Source organism: Caretta caretta, chromosome 5 (genome assembly GCF_965140235.1).
Source record: "Caretta caretta isolate rCarCar2 chromosome 5, rCarCar1.hap1, whole genome shotgun sequence".
Taxonomy (NCBI): domain Eukaryota; kingdom Metazoa; phylum Chordata; order Testudines; family Cheloniidae; genus Caretta; species Caretta caretta.
In genome coordinates, this window is record NC_134210.1 from 52,912,533 (window position 1) to 52,929,852 (window position 17,320).

The following is a 17,320-nucleotide window of genomic DNA, read 5'->3' on the forward strand; positions in this document are numbered from 1 at the left end:
ATTTATGAAGATATTGAACAAAACCGGCCCCAGGACCGACCCCTGGGGCACTCCACTTGATACCGGCTGCCAACTAGACATGGAGCCATTGATCACTACCTGTTGAGCCCGACAATCTAGCCAGCTTTCTACCCACCTTATAGTGCATTCATCCAGCCCATACTTCCTTAACTTGCTGACAAGAATACTGTGGGAGACCATGTCAAAAGCTTTGCTAAAGTCAAGAAACAATACATCCACTGCTTTCCTTTCATCCACAGAACCAGTAATCTCATCATAAAAGGCAATTAGATTAGTCAGGCATGACCTTCCCTTGGTGAATCCATGCTGGCTGTTCCTGATCACTTTCCTCTCATGTAAGTGCTTCAGGATTGATTCTTTGAGGACCTGCTCCATGATTTTTCCAGGGACTGAGGTGAGGCTGACTGGCCTGTAGTTCCCAGGATCCTCCTTCTTCCCTTTTTTAAAGATTGGCACTACATTAGCCTTTTTCCAGTCATGCGGGACTTCCCCCGTTCGCCACGAGTTTTCAAAGATAATGGCCAATGGCTCTGCAATCACAGCCGCCAATTCCTTCAGCACTCTCGGATGCAACTCGTCCGGCCCCATGGACTTGTGCACGTCCAGCTTTTCTAAATAGTCCCTAACCACCTCTATCTCCACAGAGGGCTGGCCATCTATTCCCCATGTTGTGATGCCCAGCGCAGCAGTCTGGGAGCTGACCTTGTTCGTGAAGACAGAGGCAAAAAAAGCATTGAGTACATTAGCTTTTTCCACATCCTCTGTCACTAGGTTGCCTCCCTCATTCAGTAAGGGGCCCACACTTTCCTTGGCTTTCTTCTTGTTGCCAACATACCTGAAGAAACCCTTCTTGTTACTCTTGACAACTCTTGCTAGCTGCAGCTCCAGGTGCGATTTGGCCCTCCTGATATCATTCCTACATGCCCGAGCAATATTTTTATACTCTTCCCTGGTCATATGTCCAACCTTCCACTTCTTGTAAGCTTCTTTTTTATGTTTAAGATCCGCTAGGATTTCACCATTAAGCCAAGCTGGTCGCCTGCCATATTTACTATTCTTTCGACTCATCGGGATGGTTTGTCCCTGTAACCTCAACAGGGATTCCTTGAAATACAGCCAGCTCTCCTGGACTCTGACAGTAATGTAGTGGAGATTGCACTCTAACTCTCTTTGATTTGTAAGGCCACTATCATAAGGCAAGCTTAGAACTGTAGAACTAGAAGGGACATAGAGAGGTCTTTGAGTCCAGTCCCCAGCACACAAGGCAGGATTAAGTATTATCTAGACCATCCCTGAAAGGTGTTTGTCTAACCTGCTCTTAAAAATTTCCAGTGATGGAGATTCCACAACCTCCCTAGGCAATTTATTCCAGTGCTTAACCACCCTGACAGGAAGTTTTTCCTAATGTCCAACCTGGTGCTGACTGTGGGCCTGAGGTGTAAAATACTTGGGGCACTGAACACCAGTCAGGTAGTGAGCCTTCCTGAGACAACACACATCAGTTCTGAGAACAGGGCCTTGTTCTCTGGTTCTTTAAGAGACAACTTAGCCATGATGCTCCTGGTGCCAAGCGTGCGGTCAAACTAAGCCAAACGAGAAAACAAAACTTTAACTAGAAGTCTAATAAATTAAAACCCTCAATTAACTAAACTACAAGAAAAAAACATATGATAGAAACTTGGGAGAACCCCAGTACAGCTCTCTGGGAATGGAGCCAAGATTTTTATATCTGCAGCAACCTTTCTAACTGTAGAAAGGAAGAAACTAAAGCAGTTGGAACTGCACAGCCCTTACATAATCTTGGCTCCAAACATTTGGTGCCAAGGAAGGGTGCTCTCTACTGCTTTCTGGATGTTCCTGAATCTTTCTGGCATCGGGGTGCATAACCTACTTTGGAATATGGAAAAACATTTCTCAGAGAAATTTGATCATACCCATTTCACAGAGAGGTAAAACGTGAAGGTCTGAGGCTCTGATTAATAAGGCCTCCATCCTAAGAAAAGCTTGTTGCCAATTGCTGCTGCTTGTGTCTATCTAGATTCGTATACCTGGTCTGGTGAATTGACTTGTCCAAGGCCATATACTGTCATAAGTTAGTGGCAGTGACAGGAGTAGTATTCAGGAGTTCCTGACTCCCACCTCTTTGCTCATTCCTCTTTTAGACCGCTAAAAAAAAAATCAAACATTTCCTAGTTGGGCATTTCCCTAGACAACTTTCCCATTTTCCTTTGGGTAGGTGTCAGAGTCTACATTCAGTCTCCATTGTTGCACATGTATTGGTTTGTGCTTCTTTAGCAGTAACTCTCATGTGCTCCAGGTTCTGAACCAAAATCTTGGAGTTTTTTAAAACTCTAAATTCATGATATATCATGTGCTGGCTTTTTTACTTTAATGGCACCTATGTTTTGTCAAGGCACAGTAAATCTTGTATGACGCACAGGAGAAGTAATGATGTATGAAACACTTTTCATTTCACTATGTGACATTGTATGCCGATTATTTAATGAACTAATTCACAAATAATTTATATATAAACTACAAATTTCTACTTGTGGTCAATGCACCCTGCTCAAACCAAAGGTGGGGATAGGACATGGAGCTGCACAAAACTTGGCAGCAGTGGCAGGGCTGGATAGGTGGGTGCATGCTGGAGGACCCTAAGGCCAACTCTGGGCCCTTCACCTTCTCTCCCTTCCACTTCCCTGTGTTTGCTGCTCTGGCTGCCATCACCTCCTCTTTATGGCTACACCTCCCCTGCTCCGATCCAGCAGTAGGAATAGGGACACAAGAGGCAAAGGTGCCACACTGTCCCTTGTGGTTAGCAGCAACAATTACAGACTACTTCCGCTGCCCAGTTGGCTGTGTGAGAGCTACCTAGGCAGCAGGAATGTGTGATAAGGCTGCTAAATGTATGAACGTCAGCAGCCATAGGGCCTGGGGGACTTGGAGCGTCCACATAATATAGATGTGTGTTTTGTACAAAATTGTGTGCATTTGCTTTAGGTAAAAGGCATGTAAAGCTAGTATAGCAAAAACAAGCAAATAAAAATAACTCGAAACAATTGACCAAGTGCACGCAAACTAGTGAACTTCCCAACACAAAACACTCCTCTAGCCAAATGTATTGCTAGGAGTTGATTTCTGCTATTTACAGCTCTTACCACCGTCACTGAAAAAATAAGCCTTGGTTTACACTAGGAGTTGAGGTCGAATTTAGCAGCATTAAATCGATTTAACCCTGCACCCGTCCACACGATGAAGCCCTTTTTTTCGACTTAAAGGGCTCTTAAAATCGATTTCCTTACTCCACCCCGACAAGGGGATTAGCACTGAAATCGGCCTTGCTGGGTCGAATTTGGGGTACTGTGGACACAATTCGACGGTATTGGCCTCCGGGAGCTATCCCAGAGTGCTCATTGTGACCGCTCTGGACAGCACTCTCAACTCAGATGCATTGGCCAGGTAGACAGAAAAAGGCCCACGAACTTTTGAATTTCAATTTCCTATTTGGCCAGCATGGCAAGCTGCAGGTGAGTGGAGAGCTCATCAGCAGAGGTGACCATGCAGAGCTCATCAGCAGAGGTGACCATGATGGAGTCCCAGAATCGCAAAAGAGCTCCAGCATGGACTGTACGGGATCTGATCGCTGTATGGGGAGAGAAATCCGTGCTATCAGAACTACGTTCCAGTTTTCGAAATGCCAAAACATTGTCAAAATCTCCCAGGGCATGAAGGACAGAGGCCATAACAGGGACCCGAAGCAGTGCCGCGTGAAACTTAAGGAGCTGAGGCAAGCCCACCAGAAAACCAGAGAGGCAAACGGCCGCTCCGGGTCAGAGCCCCAAACATGCCGCTTCTATGATGAGCTGCATGCCATTTTAGGGGGTTCAGCCACCACTACCCCAGCCGTGTTGTTTGACTCCTTCAATGGAGATGGAGGTAACAGAGAAGCAGGTTTTGGGGACGAGGAAGATGATGATGATGGTGAAGTTGTAGATAGCTCACAGCAAGCAAGCGGAGAAACTGGTTTTCCTGACAGCCAGGAACTGTTTCTCACCCTGGACCTGGAGCCACTACTCCCTGAACCCACCCAAGGCTGCCTCCCAGATCCGCCAGGCGGAGAAGGGACGTCTGGTGAGTGTACCTTTTAAAATACTATACAAAAAAAAAACAAGCATGTTTAATGATTAATTTGCCCTGGCATTCGTGGCTCTCCTGGATGTACTCCCAAAGCCTTTGCAAAAGGTTTCTGGGGAGGGCAGCCTTATTCCATCCACCATGGTAGGACACTTTACCACTCCAGGCCAGTAGCACGTACTCAGGAATCATTGTAGAACAAAGCATGGCAGTGTGTGTTTGCTGGCGTTCAAACAACATCCGTTCTTTATCTCTCTGTGTTATCCTCAGGAGAGTGATATCATTCATGGTCACATGGTTGAAATAGGGTGCTTTTCTTCAGGGGACATTCAGAGGTGCACGTTCCTGCTGGGCTGTTTTCCTGTAGCTGAACAGAAATGTTCCCCGCTATTAGCCACGGGGAGAGGGGAGGGATGAGGGGCTAGCCACGCAGTGTGGGGAGGCAAAGTGCGACCTTGGAACGAAAGCACATGTGCTATGTATGTAATGTTAACAGCAAGGTTTACCGTGAAAGAGTGTAGCCATTGTTCTATAAAATGTGTCTTTTTAAATACCACTGTCCCTTTTTTTTTCTCCACCAGCTGCATGTGTTTCAAGGATCACAGGATCTTCTCCTTCCCAGAGGCTAGCGAAGATTAGAAGGCGAAAAAAACGCACTCGCGTTTAAATGTTCTATGAGCTCATGCTGTCCTCCCACACTGACAGAGCACAGACGAATGCATCGAGGCAGACAATGTCAGAGTGCAGGAAAGCACAAAATGACCGGGAGGAGAGATGGTGGGATGAAGAGAGGGCTGAAGCTGAAAGGTGGTGGCAGCGTGATGAGAGGAGGCAGGATTCAATACTGAGGCTGCTGGAGGATCAAACTAATATGCTCCAGCATATGGTTGAGCTGCAGGAAAGGCAGCTGGAGCACAGACCGCTGCTACAGCCCCTGTGTAACCAACCGTCCTCCTCCCCAAGTTCCATAGCCTCTTCACCCAGACGCCCAAGAACGCGGTGGGGGGCCTCCAGACACCCAGCCACTCCATCCCAGAGGATTGCCCAAGCAACAGAAGGCTGGCATTCAATAAGTTTTAAAGTTTTAAACTTTTAAAGTGCTGTGTGGCCTTGTCCTTCCCTCCTCCACCACCCTTCCTGGGCTACCTTCGTAGTTATCCTCCTATTTATGTGATGAATTAATAAAGAATGCATGAATGTGAAGCAACAATGATTTAATTGCCTCTGCAAGCGGTGATAGAAGGGAGGAGGGGAGGGTGGTTAGCTTACAGGGAAGTAGAGTGAACCAAGGGGCGGGGGGTTTCATCAAGGAGAAACAAACAGAACTTTCACACCGTAGCCTGGCCAGTCATGAAACTGGTTTTCAAAGCTTCTCTGATGTACACTGCGCCCTCCTGTGCTCTTCTGACTGCCCTGGTGTCTGGCCGCATGTAACCAGCAGCCAGGTGATTTGCCTCAACCTCCCACCCTGCCATAAACGTCTCCCCCTTACTCTCACAGATATTGTGGAGCGCACAGCAAGCAGTAATAACAGTGGGAATATTGGTTTCGGTGAGGTCTACCCGAGTCAGTAAACTGCGCCAGTGCGCTTTTAAACATCCAAATGCACATTCTACCACCATTCTGCACTTGCTCAGCCTGTAGTTGAACAGCTCCTGACTACTGTCCAGGCTGCCTGTGTACGGCTTCATGAGCCATGGCATTAAGGGGTAGGCTGGGTCCCCAAGGATAACTATAGGCATTTCAACATCCCCAATGGTTATTTTCTGGCCTGGGAATAAAGTCTCTTCCTGCAGCTTTTGAAACAGACCAGAGTTCCTGAAAATGTGAGCGTCATGTACCTTTCCCGGCCATCCCACGTAAATGTTGGTGAAACATCCCTTGTGATCCACCAGTGCTTGCAGCACTCTTGAAAAGTACCCCTTGCAGTTTATGTACTTGCCGGCTTGGTGGTCCGGTGCCAAGACAGCGATATGGGTTCCGTCTATGGCCCCACCACAGTTAGGGAATCCCACTGCAGCAAAGCCATCCACTATGACCTGCACATTTCCCAGGGTCACTACCCTTGATATCAGCAGATCTTTGATTGCATTGGCTACTTGCATCACAGCAGCCCCCACAGTAGATTTTCCCACTCCAAATTGATTCCCGATTGACCGGTAGCTGTCTGGCGTTGCAAGCTTCCACAGGGCTATTGCCACTCGCTTCTGAACTGTGAGGGCTGCTCTCATCTTGGTATTCTTGCGCCTCAGGGCAGGGGAAAGCAAGTGTCAAAGTTTCATGAAAGTGCCCTTATGCATGCAAAAGTTTCGCAGCCACTGGGAATCGTCCCAGACCTGCAACACTATGCGGTCCCACCAGTCTGTGCTTGTTTCCCAAGCCCAGAATCGGTATTCCACTGCATGAACTGCCCCATTAGCACCATGATGCCCACATTGCCAGGGCCCGTGCTTTGAGAGAAGTCTGTGTCCATGTCCTCATCACTCTCGTCACCGCGCTGACATCGCCTACTTGCCCAGTTTCGCTTTGCCAGGTTCTGGTGCTGCATATACCGCTGGATAATGCGTGACGTTTAATGTGCTCCTAATTGCCAAAGTGATCTGAGCGGATTCCATGCTTGCCGTGGTATGGCGTCTGCACAGAAAAAAGGCGCGGAACAATTGTCTGCCGTTGCTCTGACGGAGGGAGGGGCGACTGACGACATGGCTCACAGGGTTGACTTACAGGGAATTAAAATCAACAAAAGGGATGGCTTTGCAAGAAACAGAATGGCCCCCTCAAGGATAGAACTCAAAACTGGGTTTAGCAGGCCGTTGATTTCACGGAGGGAGGGAGGAGAAAATTAATAGAAAACAGATCTGGTCTATTTCTTGTTTTGATCCACTTCATCTATCTTTATACATCTTGCTGGCAGCAGACTGTGCAGTACGACCGCTAGCCATTGTCATCTCCTGGGTGCTCGGCAGAAGACGGTGCAATATGACTGCTGGCCATCGTCTTCTGCTGGCTGCAGATTAAAAGACTGAATCGCCATGAAACAAAACTTAAAAGGGAAATGACTTGGCTGAATCACTTCCATGTTTGCCCAGGCGCCCCTGACCTCATCGAGGTCGTTTAAAAGAGCACCCTGGACTATGTCGACGACGGCTACCAGTCATACTGCAGTGTCTGCTGCCAAAAGGCAATAAACTGTTGCTGTGTAGCAATGCAGTACCGCGTCTGCCAGCACCCAGGAGACATACGGTGACGGTTAGCTGAGCGGGCTCCATGCTTGCCGTGGTGTGGCGTCTGCACAGGTAACTCAAGAAAAAAGGCGCAAAACGATTGTCTGCCCTTGCTTTCATGGAGGGAGGGAGGGAAGGGGGACATAACGATATGTACCCAGAACCACCGGCGACAAAGTTTTAGCCCCATCAGGCACTGGGATTTCTACCCTGTATTCAAATGGGTGGCGAAGACTGCGGGAACTGTGGGATAGCTACCCACAGTGCAATGCTCTGGAAGTCGATGGTCGCCTCGGTACTGTGGACACACTCCCCCGACTACATGCACTTAGAGCATTTGTGTGGGGACACACACAATCAACTGTATAAAAACGCTTTCTATAAAACTGACTTATATAAATTCGACCTAATTTCGTAGTGTAGATATACCCTGATACTATAAACACTTTCCTCTGTCCCAAATTACGTTCTACCAGAACAATTCTCTGGTCAGTCATGCTGCATCCTCCCATAGTTTAGATATTTATGAGAGAAGATTGCCAGACTTTCAGGCACTAATTCTTCCCACTGACACAGCTGGTCCTCATATCCATTAAATGCTTGATTTCCTATTCCTTCTGGCTGCCAGATCAAACAAGGGGAATCACCTGGCTGATTTAGGGCACCATTGAGAAGATGCCCTATCATTCAGCAGACCTTGACTGGTAAATTAAGGTAGGAGCTTATGGGGAAAACAATGGCTAGCTGCAGCTATGCCATCTTTATCAATTCCCAGACGAACTATATTAAAATGGAGTTAACGTTAAGAGTAATTTAGTGTAAAATACGTTACGGGGATGGTGTAATTGTTACAAAACAATGCAGGAAATTCAGACAAGGTTAAATATAAATCAAAATATGTTAAGGTACAGAAATGCACAGTTTGGGCATTCAAATAGCCTTCACTCTGCCCAGTAGTGGTACCATGCAACAACCATATATGTTTATGATTGAAGTATTTTAGTGTTTGTTGTCCCAGAATAAACTTGGTGCTATGGGTAGTTTTTGAAAACAAATATTTAGAATTAATGGTAATTTTTACCATTAGTCTTCATTACTGAAAGTTTCTCCTTCCACATGTCCACTGTCTCTCTTATTATCAGTGGGACTGAGGCCACAGGCTTCCCTCTGTTAAGATGCCCTCTTTCAAAATAGCTACTGCCTCCAATTGTTCCTAGTGGTAATTCAGACAAAGTGGGGAAGACAATGGCCCCCTGCACTGTCAGCAGGCAGAGAGGAATATGGTAAGTGGAGGAAAATGGAGGAAGTGGCCATCTGTGCCCAAGGACAGCCTCTGGCTTCAGTCCCAGCAATAGGAGATGGCAGCTGTTTGAAAGAGAACAATTCTTGGCGGAATTATCTGAAGTAGAATGAAAAGGAGTACTTGTGGCATCTTAGAGACATGCCCCTCTGCCATGTACATTGGCCAAACTGGACAGTCTCTACGTAAAAGAATAAATGGACACAAATCAGACGTCAAGAACTATAATATTCAAAAAACAGTCCGAGTACACTTCAATCTCTCTGGTCACTCAATTACAGACCTAAAAGTCGCAATATTACAACAAAAAAACTTCAAAAACAGACTCCAGTGAGAAACTGCTGAATTGGAATTAATTTGCAAACTGGACACCATTGAATTAGGCTTGAATAAAGACTGGGAGTGGATGTGTCATTACACAAAGTAAAACTATTTCCCCAGGTTTATTTTTCCCCCTACTGTTCCTCACACGTTCTTGTCAACTTCTGGAAATGGCCCACCTTGATTATCACTACAAAAGGTTTTTTTTCTCTCCTGCTGGTAAAGCTTACCTTACCTGATCACTCTCATTACAGTGTATATGGTAACACCCATTGTTTCATGTTCTCTGTGTATATAAAATCCTCCTACTGTATTTTCCACTGCATGCATCCAATGAAGTGAGCTGTAGCTCACGAAAGCTTAAGCTCAGATAAATGTATTAGTCTCTAAGGTGCCACAAGTACTCCTTTTCTTTTTGTGGATACAGACTAACACAGCTGCTACTCTGAAACCTGAAGTAGAATGTTATTCTTTAGTCTCTGCTGAAGGAAAAACTTTCAGTTATGTAGAATAATGGCAAAGTATGACCATTAATCCTAAAAAATATTTTTCAAATGTGGTCTATACACAAGACTTCAGTGAGTTAATTATATGGGAAGCTTGAAGAGTCTGTTTTTTCATTACTGAGTTCTTTCAGGCTAAACCATGACTGACATCAGCTGCTAAATTTTTAAAAGGACACATTTTAAAATTAATTTTAATTCAATTTAATTAATGGATTTGTAATTTGTCAAAAATGTATTCTGTAACTCAAAGATTAAGTGCTATAATTTTGGGAGAATATGCTGCATTTTTTTTATACATAAAGTGTTTGGCATCTTGCTTTAAGTGCAAAATTCAGCTAATTCTTAACTATGGATATTCGACTAGTGTTTCCATAATACTAAAGCAGAGTAAATCCATTTAGAATCAGAGTAATCTATTCAGTGATTTTGGGATCTCAAGGTGCTCAAGTATCACATTGAAGATTCACAGATACCAGGGTGGGAGTATAATATAGAAACCTAGATGTGCATTAAAGTCCTACACTAGTGTGTCACAAATCTAGGATATCCTAGATTTTGCATTTGTACCTTCAATTTGGCTGAAAGATGTGGAAAATAAGTTGCCATGGAGCCTTGTAATAGCTGCATAGAGGATGCGATTTAAGAGCATACATTAATCCTTCCAAAGTTAGAACAAATTTAAGAAGCATATATTAACAAACTTCTCTTTAATGTCAACTGTTGACCAAACTCACTGTAGTCTAATGCTCTGTCATCACAAGACAGAGGGTATGATGGTCTGACAAGCCACATGTTCTTGAGGATGGCAAAGTATACTTACTGGATATGGTTAGCTCCTCAAATGATTAATTTGCCACATGTTTTGATGCTACTGGTGTATAGTGCGTATGTCAGAGTAGAATTTAGTACTGTTTTCTAAATATGTGCAGAAAATAAGATAAAAGAGAGGCTGTAAGTAGCTGGATTTTTACTTGTATCTAAACATGGCATTCAAATGTTAATTGGATGAATAAATCTTGTTCATTTTACAGACACAAAAATGTCAGTGGATTAGCACTATTTATCACAGGATAATGGTCTTCTGACACCTGATAAATGCCAAGATGAAGCTACTTATTGGAAATAGATCAAAATATTCTATTGCTATTTGTCAAAAACAAATATTGAGATAAAATTGACATGCTTATTTTCAAAGTGCTTGACACTAATCTTATATCATAATTCTATTTTAACTCCACAAGTAACATACAGGACATAACAGTAAATACTGTATGAATACAGTAGGGAAAAAAGTCTGCAGAACACTAAAAAGTATTAACCTTTTGTTTATGTAATTTTGTTTCTCATTCATGATTTATTTGTATTTGTGAAATATTTGATAATAAAAATATTTTGCTCTTATATATCATTGGTTCAAGGAGCTCAGCTTTACACAACATAATTTAGCCTCACAGCTATCTTATAGTGTGTTAGCTAAATTATTCTCTCCATTTTACATGTAGGGAAACTGAGCAGCAGATAGTTTAAGGCATAATTTTAAGTGCACATACAGATCAGGATTTGAGCTGTGCTACTTGGGAATTACTGGCACAGAATTTGACCAGTTGTTTTTGCTGTTGTCATGTCTGTTTTGATCTTCAGATAATCAGTATTTTTCAGGTTTATATGAAGCATTCTGTATATTTAATACAAGATCACTGTGAGAGTATTGTGTGTGTTTTTACAGATGGAAGACCTTTAACTCTAGATGAAATTTGGGAAGGCGTTCATGAATGCTACCGGGCTCGTCTACTGGAGGGGCCCTGGGACACCATTACACAACAGGTTAGATGCTACTGTTCTTTTACAGTATGGAATTCATTTACCAAGAGACTAGATAGCATTAGATTCACCGATTAAAATAGAAGAGGCTTTGTGTGTATTGTGCAGTGATTCACAGGTTGGCTACTAATTACGTTATCAAGAAGACTGAAGTGTAACTTTCTATTCAAAATAAACTAATAATTTGTTAAATTGAAGGACAAAGTTAGTTTGTTAGTCAAATAATCTGTTATTGCTGACTAATGTGTTTAAAAGTCAGTACTTAATTGAAGTCAGTGTTTTAAAAGAAAAAGTAGCTCAATACTATACGTGTTACTTGTTTTACTATCCTCTGTTAAAGGTGATCAAACCGCCTATATTTTAAATGGCATTAAAAGTCACTAGAATTAGTATTGTTCCAATACAGTTATGGTCTTTTCTCAAGAATCCAATAATTGCCCTCTAGAAAATGGTCTAGATTGTGCATGACAAGGATGGGCCTTGTGGTAAGGCTCTAAGCAGGACTCAGGAGATCTGGATTCAGTTTCTGGCTTTGCCACAGGCCTCCTATATAACCTTCAACATGTTATTTAGTGTCTGTATTATTGTAGAATCTCCATGTCTCAGTTCGCCACTGTAGAATTAGGAGAATACTACTTGCTACCTCATCCCCACCTCCGCCCCATCCTTTTGTCTGTCTTGTCTATTTAAGTATAAACTCTTGAGGGCAAGGACTCTCTCTTACTCTGTGTTTGTACAGTGCCTAGCTCAGTGAAGCCCTGATCTCAGCTGGGGCCTCTAGATGCTATCATAATACAAGTAACAAACAATAATGAATCACATTCATAAAAGATGCACAGGCATGGGAATTTGAACTATGTTCATGGTTGCACAGTCCCAAACTATTCTCATTCTTTGTATCACAGCAGTGCTTGGGAGACCCCAACTGAGATTGTATGTATGCTGTTTGTTGTGCACTTCTAGGTATTGCCTGTGAGTCTGCAAAATACAGCTGTTAATAAGTACCTGTAGTCAATGCATTAGTTAGTGGGACCTGTCCACTGCAGACTAAGGATGAGCAAATCAGAATTTAATAAAATCTGGTAGCAGATAACCTGGTCTTCTCCTGTGGATATCACAGTTCAAGCTGTAAATTCTCCTCATTTAAAGCTGGATAGTGACTAGTTCTGCTTTGGGTGAGAACAGTGCAATTTGCCTTCCCTTACGCTTATTTGACAGAGCTAGGATCACCCTCAGTCCTTGCATTCCCAGTGCACAAGGACCTGAGGCTCTAATGCCAGCAACCCCTTAGGGCTAGGCGTGGAACAGGCCCTTTCCTGTACTTTCCAACAGAGCTGTCCTGGCGTGTAGAACGAGTGCATGCTATAACCTGTATAAATGCGTAGCAGAAGCCTCTGCTGTGTGCACTCCATAAGCAATGTGCCTTCCTAGGTGCTGCACCTCTACACTTCCCCTACCCGTGGGCTGTTGCTTAAAGCCACAATCAAATCTTTTGTGAAAAGAACAGTGTATGCCACACCTACAGCTATATAGGAGGAGTAAATTGTAATAGAAATGTTTCTGAGAATAAAGGAAGTTTCAGTGACAGAATATGTATGTACTGTGTAAAATTAGAATAATGGAAGCCGTGACGAAGTAGGGAGTGGGGAGTATTGACCTGGGAATGTTGCGTGGGAGTTTTACTGGTACTGTCTGCATTGGTGCTGGATGGTGGTGGGATATCTGGTTGTGACTTCACCTGAGGGATGATATGTGAGCACGTAATCTGAGCCCAGGAGGGGGTCGGGGTCAGGGCCAGGGCCAGGTGACACCTTCTGCCCGGGAAACGACAAAGGCTGGAGGAGGAACCAGGGTGTGTGGCTGGGTGAGACTGCTGGAGGGGGTTGCAGTTTGGAGCTGGCTGGGGAAACGGAGGTAGGTCCAGCACCGGGGTCTGAGCTCCCTACCCCACAAGATGGATCTGACTGAGGGGTCCCGTTTTCTATAGCTACAAGTTCTGTTTTGGACTGTGTTCCTGTCTAATAAACCTTCTGTTTTATTGGCTGGCTGAGAGTCAGGGTGAATTGCAGGAAGTGGGAGGTGCAGGGCCCTGATTCCCTCACACTCCATGACAGAAGCCAAAAACAAAGATGATTTTTACCTGTAAAGGAGCAATGAAATAAAACTGCCTGGAGATATAGAACACCAAATGTTGTGCATGAAACATGCACATACACACAGGCTTGTGGTAACAGGCTTTTTGGCTGGTAAAATATGCTATGCATTGAAGCTAATGTCTTTGTGGCATCTTTCCAGGAATAATACACTACATCTTAGTCCAATGTCAAGAGCCAACTTAAATATCAGGGGAAACCATTTTGCAAAACAGAGACAGTTATAGCAGCAAGATATTAATTGAATATAATACTAAGGTGATTTCCTATGAAATAGGGAAATTGCAGAATGAGTTTAACTCTCTTTTCAGGAATAATACAGACTATGGGCCTCAAGGTGATGGCTCAAGGGAATTCAGACATCAGTGTGATACCGGGATTGCTGGCAATTAGGGGCTAAGCCCCACCAATAAGACTATTAATTGTTTTGGATATATATTTTAATAGTTTTATACTTCCATTAATTTTCTGTGCAATATGTTCTCCCTAAGGCTGAGTTTGCCACTGGTTTAAGACTGGAATTCCATTGAATTCAGCATGGTTGCACCACTTCACAGAAGTAATGAACTTGGTTCAAAGTCTCCAGCTGCACCCTGGTTGTGAAATGGGGTACTGATCCTGCTGAGTCCCTCCTTTCTGTGTATGGCTATGAGTGAGAGCCTGCAGGAAGAGCAGATTTCTATGTGTGGTGGTGTTAATTTTAGATTAATCCAGAGAGAAGCTGAGTGTTGAGGGCTCATTAACACATTATTCAGCCTCCTTTGGTCTGATTGAAAAACAATGGGAGTCAAGTGGGAGGGAAGGAACCAGGGCAGTTAGTGGTGTTGCCAACACTATCACATCTTTTTAGTGCCAGCTACCTCCACTGTAACAAACATTTCCCCTTGTAAAACTGGGAGATAGGTATGCCAGACCAAATATAAAAAACTACCATACAAATAAGACTATTCACAAAGGAATTGCAGAAGGTAATAAACATACTAAGCAATTGCCTGCTAGTCTTAACACCAAAACAAGAGCTAGGACTACAAGAAAGTCTTTTCTGGATCTGAGAGTTGAACCGACATGCACCCTTCTCTGTCTCCTGTCTGCTTATCTGGGCTGACACACTTGATCACATGAGATAGATTTAACTAGTTAGGGACACAGTTCACTTGGTGGATGTCATATGCTATCTCACCAAATCAAACTCAAAACTCTCAATATGCCATGAACAGCAATCAGAGAAAGTTCATGGTACTCAGATAAATCAGAAAAAGTTCTATGAACCATTCACCATTCCAACATGAACAAAATTTGAGCAAATCACAGCTGGTTCACAATGCTATTTGAATTCAAACTAGGGCTAATTTTGATATTTTGGATTCAGTAGTTGATATACTACTAGTAGTAGGAAGTCATATCAAGCTTCATTTGTTTTACATATTTAGGATTCAGCTCCATTTTAAGAAACTGGGGCTTGTATTCTAGGAGTCTTAAAAAATCTTGCTGCTATACTTTGCACATATGTGATGCAATGTCAGTGATTTACAAGCTGTGTGATTAAATGCAGGCATATATCTGAAACCAGCACCCGAGATATGAATCAGGCCTGTAAGAGTATAGCTGTAATGACTAGGATGTTGGAGCATATGGTTAAGGTAACCTTTAAACTAATTTCAGTTACTTTAGATTCATTATGGGAAGTCATGTTCACTTGCTGAGGAATTATCTTGAAATATTTTTTATTGACTAGCCTGTTTTTTATTGCATATTCATAAATAAATTAGCTCGATAAGTTGCATCGTGGTTTATAATGATAGTTGATAAACTGTGATGATTTAATTGCACTTCCTCTTGTAATAATCTTTAAATCTGCCATCTGAAGTTCCAGTGATTGGCTTTCTTCCGTACTAAATCTCCCTGGAATTTTCAGTCATCCCTTTTCTACATCACCCGATAAGTTGCTTTAACTGCTCCCGTTTTAAATAATACAAATCAATTATACAAACACACAGCTGTTTAACGAAACTTCTAAATGTTGCTACAGGTCTCTGTGGGTATTTCCTGATGGCTCATAATGACATCAATTTAGCACACCTGGTAAGATCTGTGTGAATTGGAAGTGACTTAATGTGGCAATGACAAGAAAATTAAGTAGTATTTATGGATTACTGATGCTTTTTCAGAATTGTTGCCAACTCTAATTTTGGCTTCTGTTAAAGTCAGTAATGGAGGTGCAGACATCACATGATTACGTCCTAAAAAGTTTAGTGTTAATTTGTTGAGTGTTTTCACGGGTATCTTATACCAGTATTTCCCACCAGTTCTTATATTTCAGGAAATAGTCCCTTCTCATCTTTATTAGAATTAGTGGATTCTTGAAATCCATTCCTTCCTGGAAGCTCGACGTCTCCAAACATAATTCCATTGTACTTATCTTGAGCTGTAAGCAAACAAAGCTTTCCTCAGCTCTATCTCAACTGAATTCTCTTTCTGAGTTTAATCCAGAACAGAATCCCAGACCTGCTTTCTGATGTGTAACCATTCTTGACAATGTTACAGCGTCATCCTTCGGAATCCCAAATCTGCAGATTTTCATTCCATCACAGAGGAATGTTCCTTCGTCCTACGTTTTGTTTCTTCTAGCATTATTGTTGTTTAAAATGAATTGTTAAATCCGTTAGTTATATTCCCAGTTTGAGAGGTACCATGGGGATTAATACTAAATCAGTCTTACTTAACATCTTTATTGATAAAGTGGAAGAGAATAAACAGTATGTCTGTGACACTGACGGATATGCTAACTTGGGAGGAGCTGTAAATATAGCAAGAACAGAGAAATAATACAAAGGGTCCTGGAGAGATTAGAAATATTAGCAGAAGGTAACAAAATGAGACTCAACCTGAAAAAATGCAAGCTAATACAACTGGGGGGAAATAATCTAAAAAACATTTTCAGTGGAGGGAGAAGCTTAAAAACAGTGATAAAGAAAAAAGACCATAATGGTGATAGATGGCTGGAAAAGACACACCCATTTGACATTGCGATATTCAATAAAAAAAGCCAGTGCAGTTTTGGGTAGATACACAGAGACTAGGGCTGTCAAACAATTAAGAAAATTAATCCCAATTAATCATGAGATTAAAAAAATAATTGTGATTAATCACAGTTTTAATCACACTGTTAAACAATAATTAGAATACCTTGTATTTAAATATTTGTGGATGTTTTCAAGTACAACACGCAATACAAAATGTACAGTGCACACTTTATTTTTATTACAAATATTTGCACTGTAAAAAAAGACAAGAAATAGTATTCAATTCACCCCATACAAGTACTGCAGTGCAGTCTCTTTATTGTGAAAGTGCAGCTTACAAATGTAGAATTTTTTTTCATAACTGCACTCAAAAATAAAACAATATAAAACTACAAGTCCAGTCAGTCCTACTTCTTGTTCAGCCAATCGCTAAGACAAACAAGTTTGTTTACATGTATGGGAAATAATGCTGCCCGCTTCATAGAATCATAGAGTCTCAGGGTTGGAAAAGACCTCAGGAAGTCATCTAGTCCAACCCCCTGCTCAAAGCAGGACCAATCCCCAACTAAATCATCCCAGCCAGGGCTTTGTCAAGCCTGACCTTGAAAACTTCTAAGGAAGGAGATTCCACCACCTCCCTAGTTAACCCATTCCAGTGCTTCACTACACTCCTGGTGAAAAAGTTTTTCCTAACATCCAACCTAAACCTCCCCCACTGCAGCTTGAGACCATTACTCCTTGTTCTGTCATCTGATACCACTGAGAACAGTCTAGATACATCCCCCTTCAGGTAGTCGAAAGCAGCTATCAAATC

At 42.6% G+C, this 17,320-nt stretch overlaps 2 protein-coding genes across 8 annotated transcripts in view; both read left to right on the plus strand.

The window, feature by feature from the left end:
* The window catches only part of ATG10 (autophagy related 10), a 156,323-nt gene that overhangs the window by 101,066 nt on the left and 37,937 nt on the right, over positions 1-17,320 (plus strand). For all 7 annotated transcript variants that reach the window (XM_048850081.2, XM_048850082.2, XM_048850083.2 and 4 more), the window contains one exon: positions 11,236-11,333. In XM_048850081.2, coding sequence (XP_048706038.1) covers positions 11,236-11,333 — 98 coding nt within the window. The remainder of the gene's footprint in view (positions 1-11,235; positions 11,334-17,320) is intronic.
* On the plus strand, positions 228-5,368 carry LOC142072136 (zinc finger and SCAN domain-containing protein 32-like). Its single transcript, XM_075128555.1, has 2 exons — positions 228-4,155; positions 4,740-5,368. Exons 1-2 carry the CDS (start codon positions 3,471-3,473, stop codon positions 4,823-4,825), a joined length of 771 nt encoding a protein of 256 aa, XP_074984656.1. The 5' UTR covers positions 228-3,470; the 3' UTR covers positions 4,826-5,368.

Excerpts from the sequence above, each read along its gene's own strand:
- LOC142072136 (XM_075128555.1), top strand. The coding sequence starts at position 3,471 with ATGCATTGGCCAGGTAGACAGAAAAAGGCCCACGAACTTTTGAATTTC. Across the intron at positions 4,156-4,739 it reads AGGCGGAGAAGGGACGTCTG|CTGCATGTGTTTCAAGGATC; the intron begins GTGAGTGTACCT and ends TTTCTCCACCAG.